The sequence below is a fragment of the Aulonocara sp. 'chitande type north' Nkhata Bay genome, linkage group LG23 (genome assembly GCF_057382095.1).
Source record: "Aulonocara sp. 'chitande type north' Nkhata Bay isolate Kocher_YH1m ecotype deep benthic linkage group LG23, A_spYH_male_GT1.1, whole genome shotgun sequence".
Lineage (NCBI taxonomy): Eukaryota > Metazoa > Chordata > Actinopteri > Cichliformes > Cichlidae > Aulonocara > Aulonocara sp. 'chitande type north' Nkhata Bay.
This window is the reverse complement of record NC_141365.1, coordinates 49710302-49737827: the sequence shown is the minus strand read 5'-3', so window position 1 is coordinate 49737827 and position 27526 is coordinate 49710302. Positions and strand designations below refer to the sequence as shown.

At 43.8% G+C, this 27526-nt stretch overlaps 2 protein-coding genes across 2 annotated transcripts in view; both read right to left on the bottom strand.

Moving 5' to 3' along the window:
- Nucleotides 1–11939: 11939 nt before the first annotated feature.
- The window catches only part of LOC147302911 (NACHT, LRR and PYD domains-containing protein 3-like), a 114459-nt gene continuing 98872 nt past the window's right edge, over nt 11940–27526 (bottom strand). Inside the window, exons 9-11 of the mRNA XM_086283609.1 lie at nt 17421–17594; nt 14435–14614; nt 11940–12132 (exon numbers count right to left, since the gene is read on the bottom strand). Coding sequence (XP_086139735.1) covers nt 11940–12132; nt 14435–14614; nt 17421–17594 — 547 coding nt within the window. The remainder of the gene's footprint in view (nt 12133–14434; nt 14615–17420; nt 17595–27526) is intronic.
- Nucleotides 19661–25941, bottom strand: LOC147302916 (protein NLRC3-like). The gene is made up of 5 exons (XM_086282137.1): nt 25811–25941; nt 23857–23988; nt 23420–23551; nt 21555–21796; nt 19661–21447 (listed from the first exon to the last, which is right to left on the bottom strand). The coding sequence occupies exons 1-5, from the start codon at nt 25939–25941 to the stop codon at nt 19661–19663; spliced, it is 2424 nt and encodes an 807-aa protein (XP_086138263.1).

Sequence of the window (27526 nt, the reverse complement as noted above, 5' to 3'; positions counted from 1 at the left end):
TCCTGCTTATACCTGGAAGAAATTCGGTTCTCTACGTCTGATTCCATGGAGAAGTTCAGGAAGATATGGGGGCCCTTTATAGACCACATCAAGAAGGACAGTCCACGCCCTGGGTCTTGAAAGAGTGAAAATGTTCAGAGCTTTAATGGAAAAGAATATTATTACATACAAAAGGCCTCTAACAAGTATTGTAGTGTTAATCAGGATGAAGTCCATCATGAACACTTCAGAGTGCTTCAGACAGTCGGTGGTTTCATCCACAGAGCCTCCAGTCTGCATATCAAAGTATCCTGAGGAATGACAGTGAACCCCGAGTTCCCCTCATTACATTCATGTGTGTGACTGTGAGGAAAAGGTGATTGTATGAACGTGTGTGAGCGAGTGAATGAGGCTTGTATCAGAGTGGAGATAATGTCAGCGGCACAAGCTGGACGCTGCAGGTGTCACATGTGAATCTGTGCATCAGTGTCTGCACCTTTGTGGAGGTGAAGCTCAGGAGGTTTGGATTTGTTCAAAGCTCTGTCTGCTCCATCTTTCTTTCCCTCAGGCCTCTCCAGATCAGGAAGGAGGTCCTGTTCTCCTTCTCCCTCCTGGATTTCTGGATCCAGGGAAGGATCAAAGTCTCTCAGCCCAGCATCAGAGCTTCTGGCTGGGGGAGGACTGGAAGTTTCAGCTGGAGGCTGAGAGCCTGGATCTGCCATCTGAGTCACAATTCAAATATTCTCAGTAATCTCAAAAAGCAACAGAAAGGTGCCATTTTCATGAGCAGTGGGTTATCCAGCAGTTTGATTCATGTCAGCAGCATTTAGTTTGTAACTGCTGACTCACCTCTGGCTGTGTCCTGCTCTCAGGGTCACAGTGGACACTGTACCTTTGACCGAAGCTGCAAAGACAGTCAGCAGGGGTCTGGATGCATTCAGCACCACGTCCTTGTTGGGCAGACACCTTCAGTGACAGGACAGTTTATTATGCTGGTAACGTTAATAAGTCTGATCACCTGTAGAGCTCACTTAAACACATCAGCTGTAGAACATCATGTGTCATGGCGTGTCCAAATTCACAGGCTGCATCCTCCTGAGGACCCGGCCTTCAAGGTCTACGTGGGCCGGATCCTCCAAAGGTCGGGTAGGCGGGAAGTGAGCGGCTGTGACGGTCTGGCCTTCAGATCCGCGTCACCGCTGTCTGGGTGGAGTTTAATAAACTCAGCCGTCTGCTCCTTGCTGTCTAAAATCTAACAGGACACTGGAGTAAACTCTCGACCGTCTCACACTTCTGTTTAATCACTTTTCTGTTTGACGTTTATTCAGCTGTGTGAAAACTGTAACTTCAGCCAAACCAACACTCAGAAAATCAAACCGTCTTTGAGCCTTTGTGGGAACATTTATCGTCTCTGCTGGAAAGGTGGAAACATCTGGGAGATGCAGCCTTAACACACTGGGCTTCACAAGTCCTTGGAGGCAGCTCACTAAACTCAGGGATGCAGACAAAATCAGCACTTGCAGGAACACAATGTGCCCTCTCACAATGAGCTTGGAAGCATAAACTGAGTTTTCCTCACTGACTGTTTTAGACAGGATTGTGGGAGCAACACAAAAAGCAGCTTCAGCTGGAAACACACAGTTTAGTGTCTTTGCTGCTCGCTTTAAGTCACAATAAACAGGAAACTCATTGTGTCTCATGTCAGAATCCCTCATATACAGGACAGGAAGAGGCGGAGCTTATTTCATGCAGGGAGAGGTTAGCAGTCTGTGTCTTTCTCATTTCTGACTCCTAAAGAGCTGAAAAACACAGGCTGTTATTGGCTGGCTGACACTGGGATTAATGTCCTTGAAGCCAGCAGTCTTTAATGTCCAGGTTCAGAACGGGCAGGTGAAAAACAGTCCTTTATGTCCTCTGATGTTCAATAAACTGTCCTGATTACTGAGGGAGCAGAGAAAGTGTCTCCATCACTCACCACAGCTGGATGCTCTGAAATCCTGGAATCCAGCTGTGGAGAGGAGCGCCGGCGGCGTGGACGCAGTTTAGTAATCAGGGAACGGGAGGCAGGAGGGAAACACAGCTGGGACCAATTACACACACGAGACAGGAAACAGTAACACAGGACTGTCAAAGTAAAACAGGAAATATAACACAGAGTCCAAAGTAAGGAGACGTGGGACACAGTGAAGACACAGAAACAGAAACCAGAACTATAATCACAAAACAAACTCAGAAACATAAAGAGTGAATCAGCTGATTCAGTGTTTGTGACAAAAACATGGATCCTGGTTAATAACTTTTATTTGTTTGTTTCTGTATTATTTTGTGTATCGTTCTTATGAGCTGTTGTTTTGTCAGTGAAATATTATTTCATTGTTTTAAGCTTTTTGTTGACTTTGAAGTGCTTAAGTTGATATTTTTGAACATTTAATTTGTTCGATTATTGTCGAGTCGATAAAACTGTCAAACGCACAGCTGCTTCCAGCATGGCCGGAGGAGAGGTGGCCGAGCAGACGCACAACACACACAGCTCACAGGTTTGCATTTCTAGATATTGCAGATGTTGCAGAAATTGAGAGTAAAGAACTCAGAGATCCAGCGCTGTCTCCTGCCCCTTATTTATACACCACAACACAACGACAGGCGTAACTCACACAAACGGGTAACATGAGGCTCAGATGCTTTGGACGTGTTCACATATACTGGACACAGAATGATGAAGATGGAGCTGCAGGAAGGAGGAAAAGAGGAAAAACACAGAAAAGATTCACAGATGTGGTGAAAAAGGACACGACAGCTTCTGTTTGTTAGTTTGGTTTTTCTTTATTTGGTAAAGATTCAGAAATAAAGAGAAGATCACATGTTTGAATATTATATTAACGTTCTGTAATTACAACAAGTTGTAAAATCTTTCCAGAGTGAGACAGAGACTGTGCAGAGACTGTAGAAGGACAGAGCAGCAGCAGAGCAGTCCAGATACACTGATGATCCTCTGTCAGATCCAGAGGGACACACAGGGCTGATGCTGGACTCTACATTGTGTCTGACAGTGGAGCTGTTCTCAGAGCAGTTCACTCTGCAGCACTGACAGTCATCTGCACTTCATTCCTCTGTCAGTCACTGCTGGATGAAGCTCTCCTCTCCACCTCCCAGTAACATGGCCCAGTCAGAGCGTCTCTACACACAAGCTGCTGCTGCTTCAACCTCTCTGGATCATCAGGACACAGCTGCTCCTCTCTCAGCACACACACCGTCCTGTTTACCATCATCACCTCCACCTGCAGAGAGAAGGAGGAAGAGCAGAGGAGATAAACGAGTGTTTCCAGAGACTCTTCATCAGCTGTCAGTCAGTGATGCAGCACATCCAGTATAAAGAGCAGCAGGGACGTCAGTGCTGGGACTGTACTAGGACTCATTGTTGCTTCACTTTTTCTAATCTTTGGATTTTTATTGAAGTTGCTGAAAATGTTTTTCCCTCCTAGTTTGAGTTTGGACTTTCATTCATTAGAAGAACCTTGGTGTGTCCACTCTGAGCTCTGTAGGAACCCCAACAACAAGCCCAACAATCCAGATGGACGGTTCCAGCTGTTAACTGGAGGAATTCCATCCAAACATCTGCTCTCACTAAATTCTTCCTCACCTACAGACTGTGTTCTTCACTGCTTTAAACTTGGAAATCAATGCAGTCATTGGTCTGCGTGCTGCTTTGTTCAGAGAGCTGATTGGCTGTTGACAGTGTTTGATCAGAGCGTGTCAGACGTTACTATGGTGACCATAAAGGTGAGAAACAGGAAGTGTTTGTGTCCAATCCTGAAGCCTGCCACCGTTCTCCTCTCACAGCTTCACTGAGAAGCTGCAGCTTTACAGGAAACACTGGATCTTTGTTTCATACTGACTGTGTTTAGTACAACACTGCTGACAGCACCACCCACTCACTCCATCACTCTACTGACCTCAGAGTCTCCAGTCTGTAGTCTGGACTCTTCTTAAGATCAGACAGCTGCTTCACATCTGGATGCTGCAGCTTGTCGTTGTATCTCAGGTCCAGCTCTCTCAGATGGGAGGGGTTGGACTTCAGTGCTGCTGCCAGATAATCACAGCTGATCTTTGACAAACCACAGCCCATCAATCTGTATAAAGAATGAAAGATGTAAGTTTATTAGACAAAGTGCTTGAAATCATTCAGTGTTTCATCATCTGTTCAGAGCTGAAGAAGGTTCAGAATGTAGAAGTTTAGAAAATGGAAACTCCAAACAGCTGAAGCCAACAGGAAGCAGCTTCAAACAAACACAACAAGAGAAAAAACTCTGAATGTTTCACATTAAAGTCGTACATTTCTCATAAAAACAGGACAAAGACTTGAAAAAGTCGTGTTTTTCCTTCCAGGAACCACATGGCTTCACTTTTAAAGGTGAAGTGTGAAAGAAATGGACATATTTGAAGTCCAACACCTTTTTCCAGTCACATTATTAAAGCAGCTCATTTTCATTCCAACAAGTCATCTTCTGACCTGGACTAACAACACTGGTCTCTATGTGCAGCTGGCTGTGAGACCAGTGCTCAGGGAGCGTCTACAAAGTGCAACACTGAAAGAACATCACACACTCATTTGCTTCCAGCACTTTCACACAAACATCTACTGTCATTATTGTCACCAAACTCTGTGGATCCTTTATTGCAAATTCAAATGGGATCAAATGGTCAGACAAAAGAGGGTTATGAGGAAATATGATGAAATGTTGTGTATTAGCAGCAACTTATTGAATCATTTTCCTCAGAAACCAAACAAAATGATTGACAAACATGTTTTTACAAACTCAGTGTTGGACTTGGATCAGCAGGATAAGCTGATGTTTAAAGGCATTTGAGTCTCGCTGTATGAGAGTCCAGTTCTTACTCAATATTTATGGATGATGTTCTTTCAGTGTTGCACTTTGTTTGGCACAAAATGAAATTATTTGGCCTCTCAGATGCTTTTAGAGATTCCCAAATAACTGATGATGACATCTCTGGGGTCTGATTGATAGAAAAAAAATCTCTTTGAGACCTTTTGTAACTGACAAACTCTTCATCTGCTAACAACACTGAGTTGAATCTCCATGGCTGATAGTTGGAGCAGGCATCAGGAATACACATTGAAAAAACAAGAGGAGAAATCACCAGAGTCTTATAATCACATTCTGTAACTAAAGGGAGACGTTTTTCTATACAAATATATGTTTTATGGACATTAGAAAAAAAGAGTATTGACGTGAAGCAGGATTATGAAATCTCCATACATCAGCCAGCCCATAATTATCAAGAAAGCTCTGAATGACGCATGCTGACTTTGGACTAAGTGTACTTTTGTGTGAACTGTGGTCCATAGCAGATAATGAGCAGTTTAGGTCTCCCTCAAAGATGATATTGTGTGATGACATATTGGGGAGCCGCGCAAAGACATTAGTGAAAAATCTGTGATCGTCCCAATTAGAGGCGTAGATATTTGCTAAGATCAAAGGAAAACCATAAACTATGTTTTCTGCACTTAAAATCCTGTAATTTTCTCATAAATCGACAGTGCGCCTTATGGATGAATTCTGGTTGTGCTTACTGACCTTGAACCGATTTTATGTGCTACACGGCGCTCAGAAACCTTTCAAAAGATGTTTTGGTACGACTTTGCTCAGCTACGAGGCCGCACCGCTTGATGGATTGTTGGAGCATTACAGCTACGAGGAGCCTCGCGGAGTGATACGTACTCTGCTTCAACGTAATATTACTGTATTGAGTGTGTATAAGGACCATAAATGGCACCTGTAAGAGACACGGTTACAAAGAGGGTTTCAAACTCCAGGCTGTCAGTCACGCAGTAGAACCTGGGAACAGAGCAGCTGCTTGTTATTATGCTCAGCGTCTGTTTACATTTTGACTGCACGATTGTGAGCTTTTTGTTATGCACAAAAACAACATTGTTTTCTTTTATTTATGGAGCATTATTATTTAATAAATGCTGATCATTTATTCCTGAGTAATTGTTTCATGTACATCTACGCTGTATGTTAATAAATGTGCCTGTGTGAGATTTGGGACACAGCTTTGACTAAGAACTCTCTTTTTGTTCGTACTTTCTGGCTTTAAAAATATCGAGATATATATCGTATATCGCCATCCAGCTAAAGAATATCGAGATATGAACTTTGGGTCATATCGCCCAGTCGTAATATTGCAATAGGTTGTCCGTTAAACTCAAGCGGGGCTTGGGCCCTGGCACGGCGTAGCCACACAATCCTGGTAGTAGTGACGCTCGGCTATGACGGCGTGCGGGTTACCAGCTGGCTTTCTCAGGATAGGGCTCCTGTGTGAGCGGTCGACAATAACGTCTTTATCCATACCCAGCACTTCACGTAGTAGCACGGATACGGCCGTGGAGGAGCTCGAGTCCAGGCCCTCTGGGATCCCTATGATGTGGATGTTAGCTCTCCGCTTCCTGCCTTCATCACATTTATCCTTCAGGTCAGACAGCTCCTCCTTCATACTCTCTACTGTAGACTGCAGGGTGGTCACCTCATCGCTCCACATTGACAGCCCATCCTCAGCTTCTTTCATTGTAACCTTTACTCCATCAACTTCGCCGCACGTTGCCGCCATGCTGTTAGCGATCTCATTTCTCAGTCCTTGCACGTCAGCCCTTATATTGTCAAAATCTTCTTTCAATGCATTTCTGAGTTCTTCTTTTAACAGCGTACTAATGTCCTCTTTAATGGATTGAAGAAGCTCCAGTTTTAGAGCAGTAGGATCCACATCACGCGCGTCTGTTGAGTCTGCTCTTCAGCGGCCGTAGAGCTGGACGCTGCCCTTTGGCCATCATCGATACTCTCGCCCGAGATCGCACCGGGGCTAAAATATTCACCTGCTCAGCTGTTTTTGATCAGTTTGAGCCTGTGTGGTTTGATCAGGTGGAGGAACGATGTGATGCTATAAAGACATCATCTTGTCCAAATGAAGTTGTTCCAACACGTGTTTAAAAAGATTTTAAAGGTTGTCGGTTCCGACATCTTAGCGATTTTTAACAGCAGTCTTAGTTCAGGTGTTGTACAGCCTGTTTTAAACATGCTGTTGTACAGCCTGTACTAAAAACCTGATCTGGATCCTCTGTCCGCTCAAACTTCAGGCCTATTTCAAAGCTTCCCTTCCTGTCGAAGATTTTGTAAAAGATTATATTTGTTCAGCTGCAATCTGTTGTAAAGGTTTCAGTCTGGTTTTAAAGCTCTTCACAGCACTGAAACTGCCCTTTGGAAAGTTCTTAATGATCTTTTATCAGCCACTGATCAGGAGACTCCGCTGTGCTTTTGGATCTGACCGCTGCCTTGACCACAGCATCTTGACCTCACCATTGGAGCATGGCGGCATCAAGGGCGCTCTATTAGACTGGTTCAGCTCTTTTATTAAATCGCATTATTACATTTGGGGCTTATATTTGACGGCAATTTGAAAAACAGCTGAGCTCAGTTGTACAGCGGTCTTTCTTCAAACTGAGGCTTTTATCTAAGGTGAGATCATTTCTATCTTTTAAAAACCTTGAACGGGCGATCCACGTTTTCATGACGTCCCAGCTGGATTATTGTAACTCCTTATATGTTGGAGTTAGTGGGACCTGCCTGGCAAGACTGCAGCTGGTCCAGAAAGCTGCAGCTCGTCTTCTGACACAAGCTCAAAGACATTTATCGTCCCAACAACCACATATACGCTGGTCCCTCGCTGTAACACAGTTCACCTTTGGCGGCCTCGCTGTTTCGCTGATCTTTTTTGTGCAATTTTGCATGTTTTTGTTTTTTACAGCGCGTTGTGTTCTGCGTCCTGATTGGCTGTAGACCATTGTCAGCCAATCTCGTGCCGTGTCTCCTGTACAGTACAGAATGTGTTCAAATTTACAGCAGTGTGACTCTGCAGTGCTGCACTGTATGTTTGTACGTTTTGTCCCAACAAACAACAATGATGACGAGACGTTTTGCACCTGTGGTAGCAGCCAAAGGCAGAGGAAGATGCTGACCATCATAGTTTCAACAAGGAGGCAAAAAGGTTGTAACTGTCCACAACAAGAACATCGTAAGGATGGAGTCAGCTTTGGCTTTGTGGCTCAGTGACCGCAGGAAAAAGAACATCGTGCTGGACACCAACATTATCTGCAGAAAAACTCAAAAGCTTTATGAAACTTTACCTGACAGCGAGGAGCCCAGGCCATGGACGAGTGCTCCTCACACAGAAGCTCATTTAATGCCAGCAAAGGCTGATTTGACACATTTCAGAAACACTTTGCTTTCACTCTTTAATAATGAACTTATTTTTCTATGAAGGTTTGAACTTTGTTTAAACAAGAGAGAAAAGTGTGAAAATGTTCATGCCTGTCTGAGAAAAGTGTAGAAAGTGTGCAGTGAGGGTTTAACTGCCTTAAAACTTCTATAATACTTGTAAAACATAAAGCTGCTACTTCATTCTGAGACTTATTTTTAGAACGTAACTCGATAAACCAGCGACCGCAGTAATGTATTGTGTTTATTTTGAAAACTCTCAACAGGATCTTCAGATTTATTTTGAAAGCTTTATCTGGAAAACACAAACACATAAGCAGGAAACAAAGAGCGTGATATGAAACGATAGACGTTTTCATATGGTCATCATATATACATCGTTCTATCGAACAGCCCCAGCTCCTGCTGTCAGTCTCTGTAAATCTGCTCTTAAAACACATTTGTATTCACTGGCTTTTAATACAGCATGAGAGTTATTTGATATTTGATGTGTGATATTAATATTAGGAGTTATTTTAATCGTTATTTTGGATTCTTGTACAGCACTGTGGTCAACGCTGCTGCTGTAATTAATGTGCTATAAACACATAAACAATCTGCAGTTAAACATCCAAAACTAAAGATGTGATCGCTGCCTTTAGAAAATGTGCTGATGCACAAGATATCAGCTCCATTAAGGTGGAATGTGGCCGTGTTAGAAACATGTTGGAAGAAGTTTGAAGCTGAAACTGTGAAGCTGAGAGTGAAAGAGCTCCAGCATCTGTCACAGGAAACTTTCTTATTTCCACACTGATGAAAGCATCAAGCTTTGATTTCCTGCTGCTTTTATTGAGTCACACTGTGAAACTGAGCCACAGCTGAACCAGCATCCCTGTACAGCAGACACTTACAGCGCTTGGCTGCTTCCATTGAACCCTCTGCACAGAGCTTCAGTTTCCTCTTCTGGTCCCAAAGTGCAGAACAACAAGGTTTCAAACAGCTTCGTTCCAGCAGCATCAGCCACAGACATGCAGAGAGAATCCTTTGGTTGTGTTGTGTGTTTGCATATCTGCTGTGTTGCTTTGTGAGGATGGATCATCTACTGCAGCTCCAGATAAACAAGCTGGACCTGAACCTGGTAGCTTCACTTAGAAGACACTTGTGACGGGAACGTGTGAGAAGTTTTGTGCAGACAAGTGTGGATTTAGAGTGTGGGACGAGCTCTCCACAGTCTTTGTGGAGATCCACATTCTGCATACTGCCTGTGAGAAGCTGCAGACATTTGTCCTCCAAATCCACTGAGCAGCTGCTCGTGGTGGTATTAGCTTCATGTGTGCGTGTTAGCATGAAGCCTCGGTCACACTCTGCTGTGGACACGGTCACGGACAGCTGGACGCCTGATGGACGAGTCGTCCTTCCTGTTAAACTTCTTTGAGCATGAGAATAGCATGAGAAGCTCAGTGGACACTGTTCAGGGTTTTAACTCTCGCTTTCACTTCAGCTTCACCAACAACAGCACAAGCAGAGCAGCCCACTGCCTGCATGGCTGGGACAGCGCCCCCTGGTGACTGTAAACCACTACAACATGTAGACGGCCGTCTGCAGGCTGGATGTAGCACCACCGCAGAGACGTGCTGCAGCTCTGTTTAGTTACCCAGCTGACAGCAGAGGCTGTAGTTTACTGTTACCAACATGGAAAACTGAAGCTTCACCAGCTGGAGCTACAGAGCTGGAGAACAAAGGAGACTGAGAGGCCAGAATGATGTGGGAGGAAACATCAAGAGCCTGTTTGAAAGGAGACACATGTGGATGCTGTGCCAGTCTGTGGTCTGTCAGAAGTCAGCTGAGTCACACTGCAAGAAGCTGCAGAATCTCAGAGGAGGAGATTTGGAAGTGTTTGTGGGACAAACTGGACTCAAAGAAAGAAGATGTTTGTGAAGTCTTTGGTGGAGGTGAGCAGTGTGAAGCAGAACACATGCAGATGAATCAGGAGGTCAGCATCAGTGTCTCCTTGTGGTGGACGGTAAAAGAATCAGAGCCAACGCTCCCGTCCACCCTCGGCATGAAGCAGTGCTGTTTCTGAAACAGGAGGACAAGTCCAGAGAAGACAGAGGAAGCAAAGATGAGGGTGGGACAGGACAGCAGGACTTCCTTCACACCTGCAGCTCCATCACACTGCTGTAGCTCCTCTTCATCACACATGTACCTGCAGCCTGTCTTCGAGTCCAGGAGTCACCTCCACACAGTGTAGAAGCCTCCTGTGCAGACCATGGAGTCCAGCCTCTGTCAGGGAAGTCAGCACTAAAGCCTGAAAGACTTCAATCTGTCTCTGCTCCACCCGAGAAAGACCAGCACCGTACTTGTTGTGCATTCAAGGAGGGAACATCAGCGCTGCATCGTGGGAACAACACCGCAGGAACAAAGACACAGCACGGCCGATGAAGGACGAGGACAAAGGAAAGGTGAGTGAGAAGACCCTGGTGGTGTGGACGGACCTGCAGGGGCTCCAAGACTGAGGAGCAGAGACGTCCATGTACCAGCTGAGGATGCTGCAGTGATCCAGGGAGCTCGGTCCAATCTGAGGCCGTGTGAACTACGTGGACCACAGTTTCTTCACAGACTTCAGCCACGTGAACATCTGGAGATCCAACAGTGCACGAGCTGTGAGCCATCAGCTGTTTCTCTCATCAGCTGCTGTAATGAGAGCTGCTGGAATCATCTCGAGCAGCAGGAAATCACTGATGTTGTTTCTAACCAAAGATATGGGACTGAGCTCCACTGAGCTCCTTCTACTTTCATCCAGATAGAAACTGCTACAGTCTGCTGATTATTGCTTTGCCTCCATCACACGAGCTCTTTATCCTGTTCTTCACTCTCATTGGTTCTTTGTCTGGTTGTTTTTACAACAGTAGTCTTCTGATTGGTCAAAGGAGACAATCAGCTGTGACTAAATGTAGCTCCTACAGCAGTGATGGGAATAACTACTGAAGCTAATCCAGTATCAAAGCTCAGGAATCAGCAGCTCCCACCTCGTTTTCTTTCAACAACTATTTTTAGCTGCTGTGTTTTTGTGTTTCTGCAGACCTCAGACATCCTGCTGCTCTGGACAACTTTTTCATTCTTTTGTATCATTATTTTGCTTTTCTTTTATTATTATGTTATATGTATTAATATGTGAAACACTTATTCTTTGTGTTTTTGCTTTGCTCCTGTCAAACTGCTTTAATAAAATCTGCTGCAGTCTAAACTGTGGACGTTCCCTTTTTAACCCTTTGTGAAACAATAAAGGTTTAAATCTGAGTATTCATCTATGTTAGTGTTTAATGGGTCTAATAGGTTGCTTTGGCCTTTCCCAGTAATATCTTCCCTTGCAGTCTGTGGTCCAGGCTTCTAAAACCATCCCAGGTTAACAAGAACTACAATCTAGAGGAGAGCTGCCATAACAGGTGTGACTGATGAGATCTGACCTGCAAGGTTACTCAGGTTTGTTTGTATCAGGACAAGCAGGGAAGCCGCCTGGACGTCAAAGTAGTTAGAGCTGGGCGAGTGTCCTCACCCACATCGGCTTCACAACTCTGCATCATCTACTGAGTAAGACTCAGAGCATCAGAGATTAGAAGGTCTACAAAGAGCTGAACCAGACTTCCTGTATAAAGGTTTTAGTTCCACAGATCGACAGTGTCAGCACAACTAAAACGTGGAGACTGACCTCAGAGTTTCAATTTGATGTTGTGGATTCTCCAGAAGAACACACAGCTGCTTCACTCCTGAATCCTGAAGCTTGTGGTAGCTCAGGTCCACCTCTCTGGGATACGAAGGGTTGAGCTTCAGCACTGCTTCCAGATAATCACAGCTGATCTCTGACAAATCACAGCTCCTCAATCTGTATAGAGAATGAAAGATGTAAGTTTATTAGACAAAGTGCTTGAAATCATTCAGTGTTTCATCATCTGTTCAGAGCTGAAGAAGGTTCAGAATGTAGAAGTTTAGAAAATGGAAACTCCAAACAGCTGAAGCCAACAGGAAGCAGCTTCAAACAAACACAACAAGAGAAAAAACTCTGAATGTTTCACATTAAAGTCGAACATTTCTAACAAGAGTGTTTTAAAGACAGAGTCACTGATGATCATCTTCTGCCCAGTAAAACTTTGGGTTTCCACATGTGAGTGTTAATGATGCACAAAGACTGTGAGTGCAAAGAGGGAGCGAGGAGGATGACAGAGAGATGGTACAGGAGCATCAAGAACCCGGCGAGGAAATGAGCAGAAGGACTTTGGAGCCTGTTGGATTGAAGCTTTCACAGAGACGTGTTTGACTGGACACCACCAGGACAGACTTTTAATCCCAGGATTTGGATGAGCTTTCTGTCTTTATGGTCACAAATGATGCTGTAACTCTGTGAATGTCCTGGAACTGTCAGCAGTGTGGTTTCGTCCTTTTGACCTGAGTTTCCACAGCTCTTATAACAACAGTGTACATTCAGACTGAGACACGCTTCAGTCTGTATGGACCTGTTTCTGTAGCTGCCACCATCATTCTACGGTCGTGTCCAAATTCATGGGCTGCATCCTCCCGAGGACCCGGCCTTTGCGGTCTACGTGGGCTGGGTCCTCAGAAGGTCGGGTAGGCTGGAAATAAACGGCTGGGGAAATTGGACGGTCTAGCCTTCTGATTAGCGTCACCGCTGTCTCGGTGGAGTTTAATAAACTCAGCCGTCTGCTCCTTGCTATCTAAAATATAACAGGACACTGGCGTAAATTCTCGACCGTCTCATACTTCTGTTTAATCAGTTTTCTGTTTGACGTTTAGTCAGCTCTGTAAAGACCAAGGAGGAACCCACCTGGGGGATTAATAAAGTTTTATTTTATCTAATCTAATCTAATAACTTTAATCTCAGCCAAACCGATTTACTCACGAACAAACAAAACACTGAAAAAAGCCCAACAATAACATTTTGAGGTTGTCTAAGTGACTTATATATCACGTTTAACCTGAGTAGCGAAAGTCCGCGGTGATCTGAAAATGATGTGCCGGGAGTTGTGCCGTTCTCGGCGGCTTCAGTGACCCTCGAGCTCCCGGCGAGCTATCGAGCTGGTGGGTAGCAGACGTCTCCGAAAACGTCGAAGCACTTTTGCAAATATGCGGTATCTTGATAAACCGAGCAGATATTTGATGTTTACACAGCTACTTTCTCGCCTGAAAATATGTTAAAAGTTTATTTTGTGACCGAGAAAGATTAGTATGAGTAATTTTAAAACTTAGTAGCGGCCGCCATTGTTGGAAACTGGAGTTTGGCTGGGCCGCGCTATGAATTCTGGGATATGGTAGGCCACGAAGGACACACCCGACCCATCCTTCAAATTCGGGGAAAAGGAGGACGCATTTGTTGGCTGCATTCGGAGGAGTCTACGAATTTGGACAGCCTTCGACGTGTCGCTGTGACGTAATCGGTCTACAAATGCGGCCTCAGGAGGATGCAGCCCATGAATTTGGACACGACCTACATGTTTGCACATCAACTTATCAAATACTGTCTGCTGTCTTCATTTATTACTCTTCACCTGCTTCACTGTCACTGTGTGGGCGGAGCAGCCTGAGCCCCGCCCACACAGACACAGCTCCTCTCTGGAGCAAAACTTCTGCTTCATCTCCGCCTCTTTTCTTCATCCTCCACCTCTCTTTTCTCTTCTTCGGTGTTCTGCAGCCACAGAGCCTCACAGCCATTAGCACGCCCATACCTGAGCAGCTAGCATTACCCAGCATGCCGTGCAGCAGTGTCAGTTTGTAAATGTGCAAGAATTCCTGCTCCAAACTGTTTCACAGGGTGCTGTGTGCCGTGACCTTTGACCTGCTAAAGACAGTCAGCTGTGGATTATTCATTGTTGTGTCTGATACTTAGAACTGTGAGGAAGAAGCTACACAGTTAATCAGGGTCCCCTCTCTCTGAATCAGGAAAGGTGGGCAGGCCGCGTGTGGGCCGCGGGCCATACGTTGAGTATCACTGTTTGAAATGTGAACATTGTTCTGCTGCAGTCAATGGACTAAACCAGAGAAGAAGAAAACAGACTTTACCATGAAGATCCTCAGTGTGGATCAGTATAATATCAGCCTGATGTCTGCAGTTTAGTGTCAGCACAACTTTCACATCATATTCATCTCAGCACAACTAAAACATGCTGACTGACCCCAGAGTTTCAAATCGACATCGTGGATTCTCCCGAAAACCACACAGATGCTTCACTCCTGAACCCTTCAGGTTGCTGTAGGTTCCACTCAGGTCCACCTCTGTGGGATACGAGGGGTTGGACTTCAGTGCTGCTGCCAGATATTCAAGGCCAATATCTGACAAACCACAGCTCTTCAATCTGTATAAAGAATGAAAGATGTAAGTTTATTAGACAAAGTGCTTGAAATCATTCAGTGTTTCATCATCTGTTCAGAGCTGAAGAAGGTTCAGAATGTAGAAGTTTAGAAAATGGAAACTCCAAACAGCTGAAGCCAACAGGAAGCAGCTTCAAACAAACACAACAAGAGAAAAAACTCTGAATGTTTCACATTAAAGTCGTACATGTCTCATAAAAACAGGACAAAGACTTGAAAAAGTCGTGTTTTTCCTTCCAGGAACCACATGGCTTCACTTTTAAAGGTGAAGTGTGACAGAAATGGACATATTTGAAGTCCAACACCTTTTTCCAGTCACATTATTAAAGCAGACAAACTACAAGCTCATTTTCATTCCAACAAGTCATCTTCTGACCTGGACTAACAACACTGGTCTCTATGTGCAGCTGGCTGTGAGACCAGTGCTCAGGGAGCGTCTACAAAGTGCAACACTGAAAGAACATCACACACTCATTTGCTTCCAGCACTTTCACACAATCATCTACTGTCATCATTCATGTTCCTGCTCCTCTGGATTCACACGGAGCCTCTGCTCATGCCGTTGCCATGGTGAATCATAGTATGTGGCTCCATAACTCAGACTGAGCATGCTCAGAGCTGATTGGCCCGACTCTGATCAGCTGATCTAGAAGAGGAAACTCTGCTATATGTACATTATTACATCTACACCTGAATCACAACACTCACACAAATATATCAACTGTGTTTAATATTTTGGCACGTAGATCATTTATGTGCTTCAGCTCTTCTTACATTTTACCACCAACATGTTTCAAAAGGAGCAGCTTTTACTTTGAAGGCCAGCTGTCTGTGTTTCTTGTTTTCATTGTTGGATAATGGAACAAGTCGATGCTTCAGTGCTTTGAATTAGGAGTGGGTTTTAATAATCGATTCATCGATTAAAATCGATTCTGGCTTGGATAACGTGATATTGATTAATTAAAATCCTGAATCAATTTTTTAATATTAATTTATTTTGCCCGAAATGTCAGAATCTCAGGTTAAACCTCACAAAACTTTAACAACCACCAAACAGCTGAAACAGTGAATGAGAGCAGGAACACGGATTCTGCACAGAGATGTAAACACAAAGCTCGGACCCGCCGACACATCAGAATCAGTGAGATGTCGCCTTTCTCACTGACGGCACAGACACGGTCGGGGCTGAAAGCCGACAGCTCGCCGATTCTGATGTTTCGGCGGGTCCACGCTTTGTGTTTACGTCCTTTTTGCGCTGATTCTAAAGCTGTTAGTTTTATCTCTCTCCAAACAATATTGACTGAACCAGCAGCAAAAGAAGATCCAAACTACGCTTCACATAAACATCGTCATGAACTCACTCTGACTTTTGCTGTTTTGCTTCCACCACAATAAAATCACACTTCATGCACAGCTCTCTCTCTCTCTCTCTCTCTCTCTCACACACAGTTTCCTGTTTAAAATCTGTTTTCTGCATTATTTGCTTGCTTGTTACGCACAAGTCTACCGTTGTTTACAGCGCTGTCGGCCGCTGTTTTTTTCCTTTTACTTGCTTTCGAAAAGAAAACCTAAATTCTGCCGTTCAATACTGAACAAATTTAAACTTTTTAAAATTATGCAAATTGCAAAACGCTCAGTTGTGTCTTTAATAAAAACACTGTAACTTTGCTCTGCTTCACTTCAGCAGCATCAGGTAATGTTCATGTGTTGATTCATGGTTTTCTTTCGTTTTTGATCTACTGCAGAATATTTCTATAAAATCCCAGAACAGGAAAATCACCTTCATGTTCTTCCGTGTTTTATCTTCAGCTACTTTGACACAAAGGCCTCTGCTGTGATGCTCACACATTTGATAAAGTCTCGAAAGTGCCAGCTTCCCTTTTATAGACACAAAAATATGTAAATGTACTGAATTATAATATTTCTGTCTGAGGCAAAATTTCCCAGATTCCAATCGAATTGAATCGAACTGAACATTTCCTCATGAACTGTATTAAACTCTGTAAATGAACTGAGAACTATTTCTACATTTGAAACTATGGATTCATTTTCCCGTTCACTTCTGTACGTTAGTGTATAAATGAATGTTAGACTGGGCTCCATGGAAACACTTGGACTGGTCTCAGCTGCCTTCTTTCTGTAGTCCTTTCTCTTCTCCAGCTTCTGTTTGAAATCCTCTCACAGAGCCTGAAACCTGCTTTGCTGTCACGTTTGGGCCTGTGTTCCTCTGCTTTAACACAAACCTCACCACAGCAGCTGTGTGGGTCGTCTCTGTAGCAGCCAGATCAGCTTCTGATACATGAACATCATCACAGCTCCTAACTTCACCTTTATTAGCTTTGACATTCATGTCTTTCTTTTCTCTGTCTGTTTCCACACAAGCTCAAAGTCTCTGCAGCCTGTTTTTATCTGCTATCATCAGATCTCCAACAGCCTCATTCACATCCCTCACACACTCTACAGCCTCACCAGTACTGACTTCATCTTCACTGACTGATGGAGCACAACATGAACCTGTGGAGGCTAAAAAGCTGTCCTGTCAAACATCTCCCCGTCACCACTGCACTTCTGTCAGCCTTTAAATGAACACTGCTCAAGTCTGTCACTTCTATTTGGAGCCAAGAGGAAAAACTGTTGTTCAGTCGTTTGGAAAGACACAACATTTCTGAAAGCACTCAAAGACACATTTCTCTTCAGACACATCCTGAACATTTAGGAACTAAAGAACGTTTCAAATATCAAAGATCAGAAATATAGAAAAACAACAACAGCTGCAGTCAGTGAACTCACCTCAGAGTCTCCAGTCGACAGTTTGGACTCTCCAGTCCAGCACACAGAAGCTTCACGCCTGAATCCTGCAGCTTGTTGTTACTCATCTCCAGCTCTGTCAGATGGGAGGGGATGGACTTCAGAGCCGAGGCCACAACTTCACAATGAGTCCCTGAGAGTCCACAGTCAGCCAGTCTGTGATCATAGAAAATACAAAATGTGTTATTATAAAAGCAGAAAGTCTGCATTATAAACACAGACTGAATGTATATGAAGACAAAACAGAGTGAGGTCATAATCTGATGAACATCTGCTCTTCACATCTGTGCTTCAGCTCCTCTTACTGTGTTTGACATGACACAACGATTCAGTCTCTCTCAGACCTGCAGACTTTTAATGAGAATCTTTGTTTGGCTTTAATCTGCAGATGAAGGAGGAAGATGGTGTCACATTTAGGCTTCCACAATGTCCACAGTCTGTCAGTGAGATCTGATCCAGAGTCAGAGTGAAGACACACATGTGGACTGTTTCCTGTCTTGAATCCAGAACATTTTGAATGAGCTCAGCTCAGTGAAGAGTTCCAGCTGGAAAGACGATCTCTGTTTGCTACCTGCTGCTGTCAGGTACGACTGTTCACGTCCACACTCAGGAAAAATCTGCTGACTGTCACCAAACGGAGCAGAAATCTCATCACTGGACAATAATGATGAATGAACTCAGAGCTGCTGATATCACATCTGATTTCAGGGGAACTAAACACAGAAATGATTGGCTCGTTTTAGCTTTCTGAGCCATTAGTCTGCAGGTTTATCACTAGTTGGCAGAAACAGACTTGTATTAATGTTCAGCGCTTCAGTGTTTATGACTCCAGATCCAGGTGACAGCAAGTCAAAATGATGTTACCTGTCTGTGTCCAGCAGCAGCCTTTGAATATTGTTATAAACTCACATGGATCAGTTTGTCTTTGATTGGTTTGTAAAGTTCAAATTCATTTATATTCATCAACTCTAAATGAAAAATGTTTTTCTTCTTCTATGTTTATTATTAGAGTAACAAATTCTTATAGTTTCCTGTTGTTGAGAATTTCAGTGTAAAACCACTCGGACCTGTGCATCACTGCACACTGTGAAAGTATTACTGCAGTTTAATCTATAATCCTAATCAGTGTGTTTACTGGACTGTAGTCAGACCTCCGTTATACCAAAGGAAACACTGAACGTCTTCAAAGTCACAATAAATTTATACTAAATGCTAATAAATACTGGAGTGTTAGAAAAGATGCTTCCAGCGTGTTTGTCTTTGATAGGGTTTATTCTGTTCGTCTATTGTCTGACCACTTGGGGGCGCTTTTGTCTCTTTTGCTCTGAGCCTTGGGTTTATTCAAACTGATTTTAATAAACTATTTTCTGCAAGTTGAAGCTTCATCTCCATCTCCAGTGGTTGTTGCATATTTTATGACTATATTAGTAACAGTCAGAGAGTTTAGAGTAAATTAGATCTTCACGTTTGATTTTTGACACAACATAAATGGTGAGCCGGTGTCAGAGGAAGTGACAGCATCCACCGAGGACCAGGGGGAGTGGGAGGACTGGGGGACCAGGCCAACAAAAAGGTGATCACTGATACAGGTCAGCAAACATTTGCTCATTTGGTGTCTTAGAGCAGACTCCGCCCAGCTTTGTCGTCCATGGTTGCTCTTTCAAAGGAATCTAGTAACATATTATTTTACTTAATGATCTACTGACACCACTGACTATGCAGGACAACCCCACGTCTGGAGCCAGTGCACATGTGCAGTTCAATTCCTGGGCAGGTTCTGAAGATGGCCGAGCTGTCGAGGACAAAGTTACTAATGTGAAGCTAATGTGGTTAATCAAGATCTTCATAACTATGTGGAGCAGAGTGTGCTTTCATCGTGGAGAAATCACACTGAAGAACTCGGCACACATTTTGGGGGCCTTTCTGTTTGTTGCTACAATCTGCAAATTTCATTAAAAGTTTAATAAACTATCATCTGGTCTTTATTTTTAGTTAGCACATACCTTAAAAACTCTAAGCTGTAAGCTAATGATAGTTATATAACAGCAGATGCATGCTGGTGCAATAAGTTGTATGTTTTATTTTTGATCTGATTAGTCAAATAATCACAAAAATAATCGTTTGTGGCAGCCCTAGTGTGACCTCAAATAAGAAATGATTGCAGTTTATGACTGAGTAACTAAACTATCACCAACTGATAATATTAATGATCACATCTGGACTCACCGAGCCTTTCTGAAGTTCCTCACAGCTGGAATCAGTCTCTGTCGTCCCTCCTTTGTTGTGTTGTACTCCTTCAGGTCCAACTCATCCAGAACCTCCTCTGACATCTGCAGCATGAAGGCCAGAGCTGAGCAGTGGATCTCAGAGAGTTTCTTTGATTTGTTCTCTGACTTCAGGAACTCTTGGATCTCCTGAGATAATAAGATGTCGTTCATCTCCATCAGACAGTGGAAGATGTTGATGCTTCTGTCAGGAGAGGATTTTGTCTTCCTTTCTTTTAGATTCTTGATGACTCTCTGGATGGTTTCTGGACTGTTCTCTGTCTGACCCAGCAGACCTCCTAAGAGTCTCTGGTTGGACTCCAGACAGAGGCCATGAAGGAAGCGAACAAACAGGTCCAGACGACCATTTTTACTCCTGAAGGATTTTGTTAGTGTTTCCATCAAAAAATCATCCAGAGAGGACTCTCTGTATTTTTTTCCCAAGAAGTTCTTCAGCACCTCTGACTTCCTGTTGGTGAAACAGTGGAACATGTAGACTGCAGCCAGAAACTCCTGGATGCTCAGATGAACAAAGCAGTAGACTGGTTTCTGGAAGATCACACACTCTCTTTTGAAGATCTCTGTACAAACTCCTGAGTACACCGAGGCCTCTGTCACATCCAGACCACACTGCTCCAGGTCTTCTTGGTAGAACATGATGTTTCCTTTCTCCAGATGTTCAAACGCCAGCCTCCCCAGCTTCAGAAGAACTTCCCTGTCAGCCTCCGTCAGCTCCTGTGGACTTGTCTCATGTCCCTCGTGGTACTTGTTCTTCTTCCTCTTTGTCTGAACCAGCAGGAAGTGTGAGTACATGTCAGTCAGGGTCTTGGGCAGCTCTCCTCTCTGCTCTGTAGTCAACATGTGCTCCAGAACTGTAGCAGTGATCCAGCAGAAGACTGGGATTCTACACATGATGTGGAGGCTCCTGGATGTCTTCATGTGGGAGATGATTCTGCTGGACAGCTCTTCATCACTGAATCTCCTCCTGAAGTACTCCTCCTTCTGGGCGTCAGTGAAGCCTCGTACTTCTGTTAGCCTGTCAACACATGTAGGAGGGATCTGATTGGCCGCTGCAGGTCGGGAAGTTATCCAGACGAGAGCCGAGGGAAGCAGATTCCCCTGGATGAGGTTTGTCAGCAGCTGGCTGACTGATGACTTCTGTGTGACATCAGACAGCAGCTTCCTGTTGGTGAAATCCAATGAAAGTCTGCTTTCATCCAGGCCGTCAAAGATGAACAAAAGCTGAGAGACAGCCAGCTTCTCTGCTGTGACCTTCTGTAATGTTGGATGGAAAACATGGAGCAGCTCCAGAAGACTGTACTGCTCCTCTCTGATCAGGTTCAGCTCCCTGAATGAAAGCAGAACCACCACACTGACATGTTGGTTCTCCAAGCCCTCTGCCCAGTCCAGAGTGAACTTCTGCACTGAGAAGGTTTTTCCAACACCAGCCACGCCGTTGGTCAGAACCACTCTGATGGGTCTCTGTTGGTCAGGTAAGGCTTTAAAGATGTCCTGGCACCTGATTGGAGTGTCATGGAGGGCGTCCATCTTGGAAGCTGTCTCCAGCTGCCTCACCTCATGTTGGCTATGAACCTCTTCACTCTGTCCCTCTGTGATGTAGAGCTCAGTGTAGATCCTGTTGAGGAGGGTTCTACTTCCTGTTTCATCACTTCCTTCAGTCACACGTTCACATCTCCTCCTCAGACTGATCTTATGTTCATCTAAAACCTCCTGCAGACCAACATCTGCTGAAAGAAAGAAAAACAGAAAGAAAACTCTTCAATGTCTGAACAACAACAAGAAGTCCAGTTTTCAGAAATGAGTCCATCAGCAGACAGATGTTCAGTCTTACTTTGTACACAGCTGCTCTGACTGGCTGTCTGCAGTCCAGCTCTGCTTCTGGATCTTTCTCCACACTGGGGACAGGACCAGTCTCCTGATGAAGCAGACTGGTCCCAGTATGAGCAGATGCACTGTCTGCAGAACCAGTGTCCACAGCTGGTAGAGACTGGATCCTTCAGGACGTCCTGACACAAAGCACAGCAGGACAGCTGCTCCTCCTCACAGACACCACTCCTCTTCCTCTTCCTCCCTCTGTGAACACATTTCTTTATCACTAAAATCATTGACTGTCAGTGACAAACATCCAGATTTGATGACACTGTGCAGAAGCTCTGATGGTCACAGAGAAAAGTCAAAGTGGAGAAACTTGTGTTTGAGTTCAGAATCCAAGTTTCCTTTGCTGTTCCTGCCTGTCTTATTAAACACAGAGTGATCAGCCTACAAACTCCACAGTAAAAGCCTTCATCACAGAGCTGATTATGTCCTTCGCTGGATGTACTGGAAGTTTGGGATCCATCACTTTCAACTGACCTTTGACCTCCTCTAAAAACTGTTGTGGAGCAGCGGTGTCACATTCAGAGCTTTCAGCTTTATTTTGAAAGAGTTCAGTCATCAGGAAGTGAACTTCTGGGTTCTGATTTTCTTTCTATTATTTTACAGAAGTGAAGAAGAAGAACTAAAAGCTTTGAAATGATCTGAGTGATATTTTTGAACATTGCCACCAAATTGAGTTCAGCCTCCAGCAGTAACTTTGTTTCATGATGCCTCCCTGATGATGTGATGTTTGATTACAAACCTGTTTATGTGTTAGACATTAATCACATGAACACAGGCAGAAAAAAGAAGCCAATGAAACAAATGACAGAAACGTGTTCATTCACTGCCATGATCCATATTTGATATGTACAGATGTTTGTAAAGAACACGTGTGCAGCGCTTTGTTCTGAGTATCTGCTGTCAGCACACAGTGCAGCAATAACTACAACCACACGTTTCTGTAGATCCTGAACATCAGCCTGGAGGAATCTGACCTCAGGTCTGCACACAGAGGAGCTTCACCTCTGGGATGATGCTGGCTTCAGCTCCTTCTACAATCAGGCAGAAGCTTCTGCACCATCAGGACACAAACAGAGAAGAGCTTCTATCCTCAGACCATCCAAGTCCTAAATCAGAACATGCTCCCCTCATAGCATCACCATCAGGGTTTAAACAGGACCTTACATCATGTTCTTGTCTCACTGTCATATTTCAGATCATGTCTGATTCATTATGACGTCACACGCTGCTACACTGATCCTGCTGCTTCATTACTGCTGATATTACTCTGCTCACTCTGTTCAGTTACTCTGTTTACATCACTTTGCTCATTTGCTTTGTTCTGCTTGCACTGCTCTGTCAGTACATGCTGTGCTAATGTGGCACAAAGCACTTTAACATTACATCTGCACAATGTTTCATTATTTCATTTAATGATTGTTTCTAATGTTTTGTCCAGTCACAGGAGCAGCTCAGCACATTTCACTGTGTTGTACGTGTATGACGATGCCTGTGACAAATAAACAGCCTCGGACTCTTCAATCTTCTGCATTTCTTTGGAGATCAGCTCAGTGGCCTGTTGAGACCATCTTTCTATTTCTGATGACTCAGTTCAGATTATTATCCTGATACTTTCTTTTAAAATGTGATGAAATCATTTATCTGATGTTCTGACACAAATGCACCAAAACGATCCCAAACAGCACAAACCACCACGTTACACACAGTGTAATAAAAATACAGGCAACTACAAATAAAAACACTTTAAAAATATAAACTAAAATTACAAAGTGGTCACAGAATTTCAAACACCCGTAAATGAGTCAGCAGCTCTCTTACATGGTCAGCTGAGCTCCATGATTGAAGAACATTGTTGCTGCAGGTTCATGACTGAATTGTGGAGGTCTGTTTCTGGACCAGTCACTCCTCACAGACACACAGCTGGATGCTGGAGACTGTGACCTCTGACCTCTGCAAACACAAACACATCACATGAATTACTGATTAATCTGTTTAAAATCTTTTAAGCAGCTGCAAACACACAAACTGGATGATGTGATGGTTTCTGTCAGTAATAGTTGTCTCAGATTAGAGTACAGACGGCTGCAGAGACGTTCACAGCAACAGAGAAGAAATCATTACCTTGGATTGCATTACTACTACGATTGATACTAGCATTATCGTACCCGGACCACCATTAGGAATCATTTATGATGTCACTGGTAGAACATATTTATAGAAACAACCTTTGAACTCTGAGTCAGCAGATCTCTTACATGGTCAGCTGAGCTCCATGATTGAAGAACATTGTTGCTGCAGGTTCATGACTGAAGTGTGGAGGTGTGTTTCTGGACCGGTCACTCCTCACAGACACACAGCTGGATGCTGGAGACTGTGACCTCTGACCTCTGCAAACACAACCACATTGCATTCATTTCACATCAATTAGTACACCACAAAAGGCATGCAAGAAACACAGTATGAAGGCAAACTTCTGGCTTCAATAACATTCAACAGGTCAGGTGGAAACTTTTCTCAGATTTGATTCATGTTTTTATAGAACGATCCAGCTAAAAAAAATTATACCATTAGGTCAGGGGTCAGCAACCTTCAGGACCCAAAGAGCCATTTGGAGCCAGTTTCCACGCAAAAGAAAACACTGGGAGCCACAAATACTTTTTGACATCTAGAATGAAGATAACACTGTATATACTGTTTTTACCTTTATGCTTTGTGTGAACAACTAAGGTGTGTTGCTTATGAAATCCATGAAGTGCTACAGAGAAAATTACATGTTATTTATGTAATGAACACATTTGAACTCTTAAAGAAATATAACCAAAGGAAAGACACCCAGCTGAACTAAAATGATGTAGCAAACAAAAGCTGCTGTGAGCCGCCACCCTTATATCTCCTTTGGGCTTTTGGAGCCTTGACCTGACTTTTAAAAAATAATTGGAAAAAAAGCTCTATGCTGCTGAAAGATGAAAAATAGATATTTGCAAAATTCTGCCTAAATATGTATTTTACCTGGTTAATGTGTGTGGCGGGGCGTGGTCTGCAGCGCCGCTGCAGGGGAGGCGGACACACCTGAGCGGCACCCGCAATCACGCCTCGCCGCCTTAACGTCTGTGCTGTTGTGTTGGTGTGTGTCGGGCTGTGAGCTGCAAAGCTACAGCCGGCTGTGTGCGTACAGCAACCGTGTGTGAAAAGTGGTCAATAAAGAGAAGCTGAAAAGCGTGTTCATGCAAACATCGTCGGGTCTGCCGTGATATGTTTACAACGGGACTTCTGCTCCTGAACCTCTGCGCACAGCGTCTGCAGGTCGGGGCTGTACGAAGTCACTTTCATCTTTACAGGACTGTAAGCTGTCGTCTGTGAGGCGTGAGCGGTGTTTGTTTTTAACATAGTTCACGGTGGAGAACAGCTGCTGACATAATGTGGATCCAAGATCCATAATTGGCCTACCTGGGGCTGAAAGTCTCGATAAATGCACAGCGTTTCGGCGGGTACACCGGCTTCCACGAGTGTGACGCTTATTTGAGCGATGAAAAAATAATAAAATATAATTTTATTTTTTTTATTTCAATATCACAATAATCTTCCAATTTAGAACTACAAGTTAAAAAAGAACATAAATAAAATACACTTCAGCTAAATACTTCTAATTTATTTTCCCAAACCACGAGGAGCCGCACTGTAAGGACTAAAGAGCCGCAGGTTGCCGACCCCTGCATTAGTGTTAGTCAATGTTGCAACTGAACTGAAAAACAAAATACTTTGGTCAGGTCCAAAGAAACAAAGTCACTATTAATACAACACAACCCCCCCAAAAAGAGCCATGTAGACCCCGGGCTCTATGGGTCTTGTGCTCGGAGCTTGTTCCTGTGCTGCCATGATTAGTGCCTCTGTGCTGTCTTTCAGTCCAGCTTTGTTCAGCCACTGGTAGGATTTCTGGATGTCAGCCACTTCCTCTGCCTGCTGGTGGTGCAAACTGTGTTGTTCTGAGTTTCATTGGACGTCTTTGTCCAAAGCACCAGACAAAGGGCAAAGTAGATGCATTTGCATCAGCAGGAAAATGCACCCCAAACTAGCATCATCATTATACAACTTTAACAACGGCCACTAAATGATACTTCATACACAGACCAGTGTGAGGTTAAGTTATGATGTCACTGGCAGAACATTTATAGAAACAACCTTTGAACTCTGAGTCAGCAGATCTCTTACATGGTCAGCTGAGCTCCATGATTGAAGAACACTGTTGCTGCAGGTTCATTACTGAAGTTTGGAGGTTTGTCTCTGGACCAGTCACTCCTCACAGACACACAGCTGGATGCTGCTCCGTCCTCTTCCTCCATCTTCTTGATGTCAGGGTGGAGTTAGTCTGAGAGGTAAACACACACACTCAGAGGTGCTGTTGTACTGGAAGCATCACACTGACGGCTTTCTAATGTTGGAGCTTTGGCCCTAAAGTCCAAACCAGTTATTTTAGAGGCTCAAAGTCTTTAAAAAACACCAAAACCATCACATTATTTAATAAGTACATGATCAGGTGGATGAAGGAACTCAGTGTGTTTGGGATCATCATCATGGTGAGCAGGATGACTCTGTTATTGGACCTGCTCTGTGTTCTACATATGATCAATACTTCAAATATCTGTAAACATCTCATCTTATATTTGTTGCACTTGGTCACATCTGTCTTTAAAAATAGATTTTTAATGTCACTGAGAGTTCTTTTCTACCTTTATTGATTTATTTTGGAATAAATTAAATATAAAGGTGCCAAAAACTGCCTGCAGCTTCAGCTCTGTGACAGGAAACTACTGTCAGGCTCAAAATGACTTCAGATTATTCATCACAGAGTGTTTATGGATCACAGGACACGTTACAGTTTTACTGTCGATGTTTTAGTTTAAAAGAATGACGTGATAAGATCTTACTGTGAATCTGCGCGCTCATTGGCTAATACCCTGAGACTGACAGGTTGTTATCCAATCAGCGTGCGGCCTCACGGACATAAAACTCTTAAAGTTTGTTTCTGAAGGGATTTTCAGATCAGACCTGATGTTTCTGCCTACAGCCTGTTTACCGATATAATCAATATCAGATATCAGAGCAACAGAAACCTCGGTGATCAGGACGCCGGGACTGAGAACAGGAAGTGGCTCAAACGTCGCACTTTCATAAAGTCAGCCTGAACTCCACTCACAGAGTTTCTGTCGCCATTTTAGTTTTAAAAGACGTCGTGATAAGGGCGGGTCTTACTGTGAACCTGCGCGCTCATTGGCTAATAACTTGAGATTGACAAGCTGTTATCCAATGAGCGCGCGGCTTCTCCCAACATAAAGTAGTTTCCTTTGAAAAACCAAAGTCTGATTATTTTTGCCTCCACTGACGGAGCCTGTTGTTCCCGCCACAGAGACACAGTAATGTCAGAGCGGTGTTAACACTCACCTGCCTCAGCACAGCTCTCACTCTCCTCCTGCTCTCTCAGCTAAACTCACTTCCTCTCTACTTACAGGAAACCAGCGCTCAGAGGAGCCGACCGGCCTCACGTTTCACCCACAGACACGAACAGCTTGGAATTATTTTATGTCATAAGAAGAAACATATTCATGTTAACACTCACCTGCATCAGCTCCACCTTCCTCCTCCTGCTGCTCTGAACGGAGGATCAACACTTTCACTTTCACTGCTCCTCCCTAAACACAGAGGATGCTGGGACTTGCAGTTTTTACCTTGTGTGATATTTATGGCTGTGACACTAAATCACAGCACGAAAACTTCCTGCAAATATGTCACAGGCGATAAAAGTTTCACATTAAAGGTGAAATTATTTTTCTGTCTCATGTTCAATAAACAGTGAGCTGGGAAAACTGAAGAACAGACTTCAGACGTTCCCTGCAGAGTTTCTGCTGCTCGGTCGTCTGCATGTTGCTG

What these genes read in the sequence shown, in the direction of transcription:
- LOC147302916 (XM_086282137.1), bottom strand. Translation starts at nt 25,941, where the DNA reads ATGGAGGAAGAGGACGGAGCAGCATCCAGCTGTGTGTCTGTGAGGAGT. An exon ending in CATGGAGCTCAGCTGACCAT is followed by an intron (nt 23,989 to 25,810) that starts GTAAGAGATCTG and finishes TTGTGTTTGCAG; the next exon opens with AGGTCAGAGGTCACAGTCTC. An exon ending in CATGGAGCTCAGCTGACCAT is followed by an intron (nt 23,552 to 23,856) that starts GTAAGAGATCTG and finishes TTGTGTTTGCAG; the next exon opens with AGGTCAGAGGTCACAGTCTC.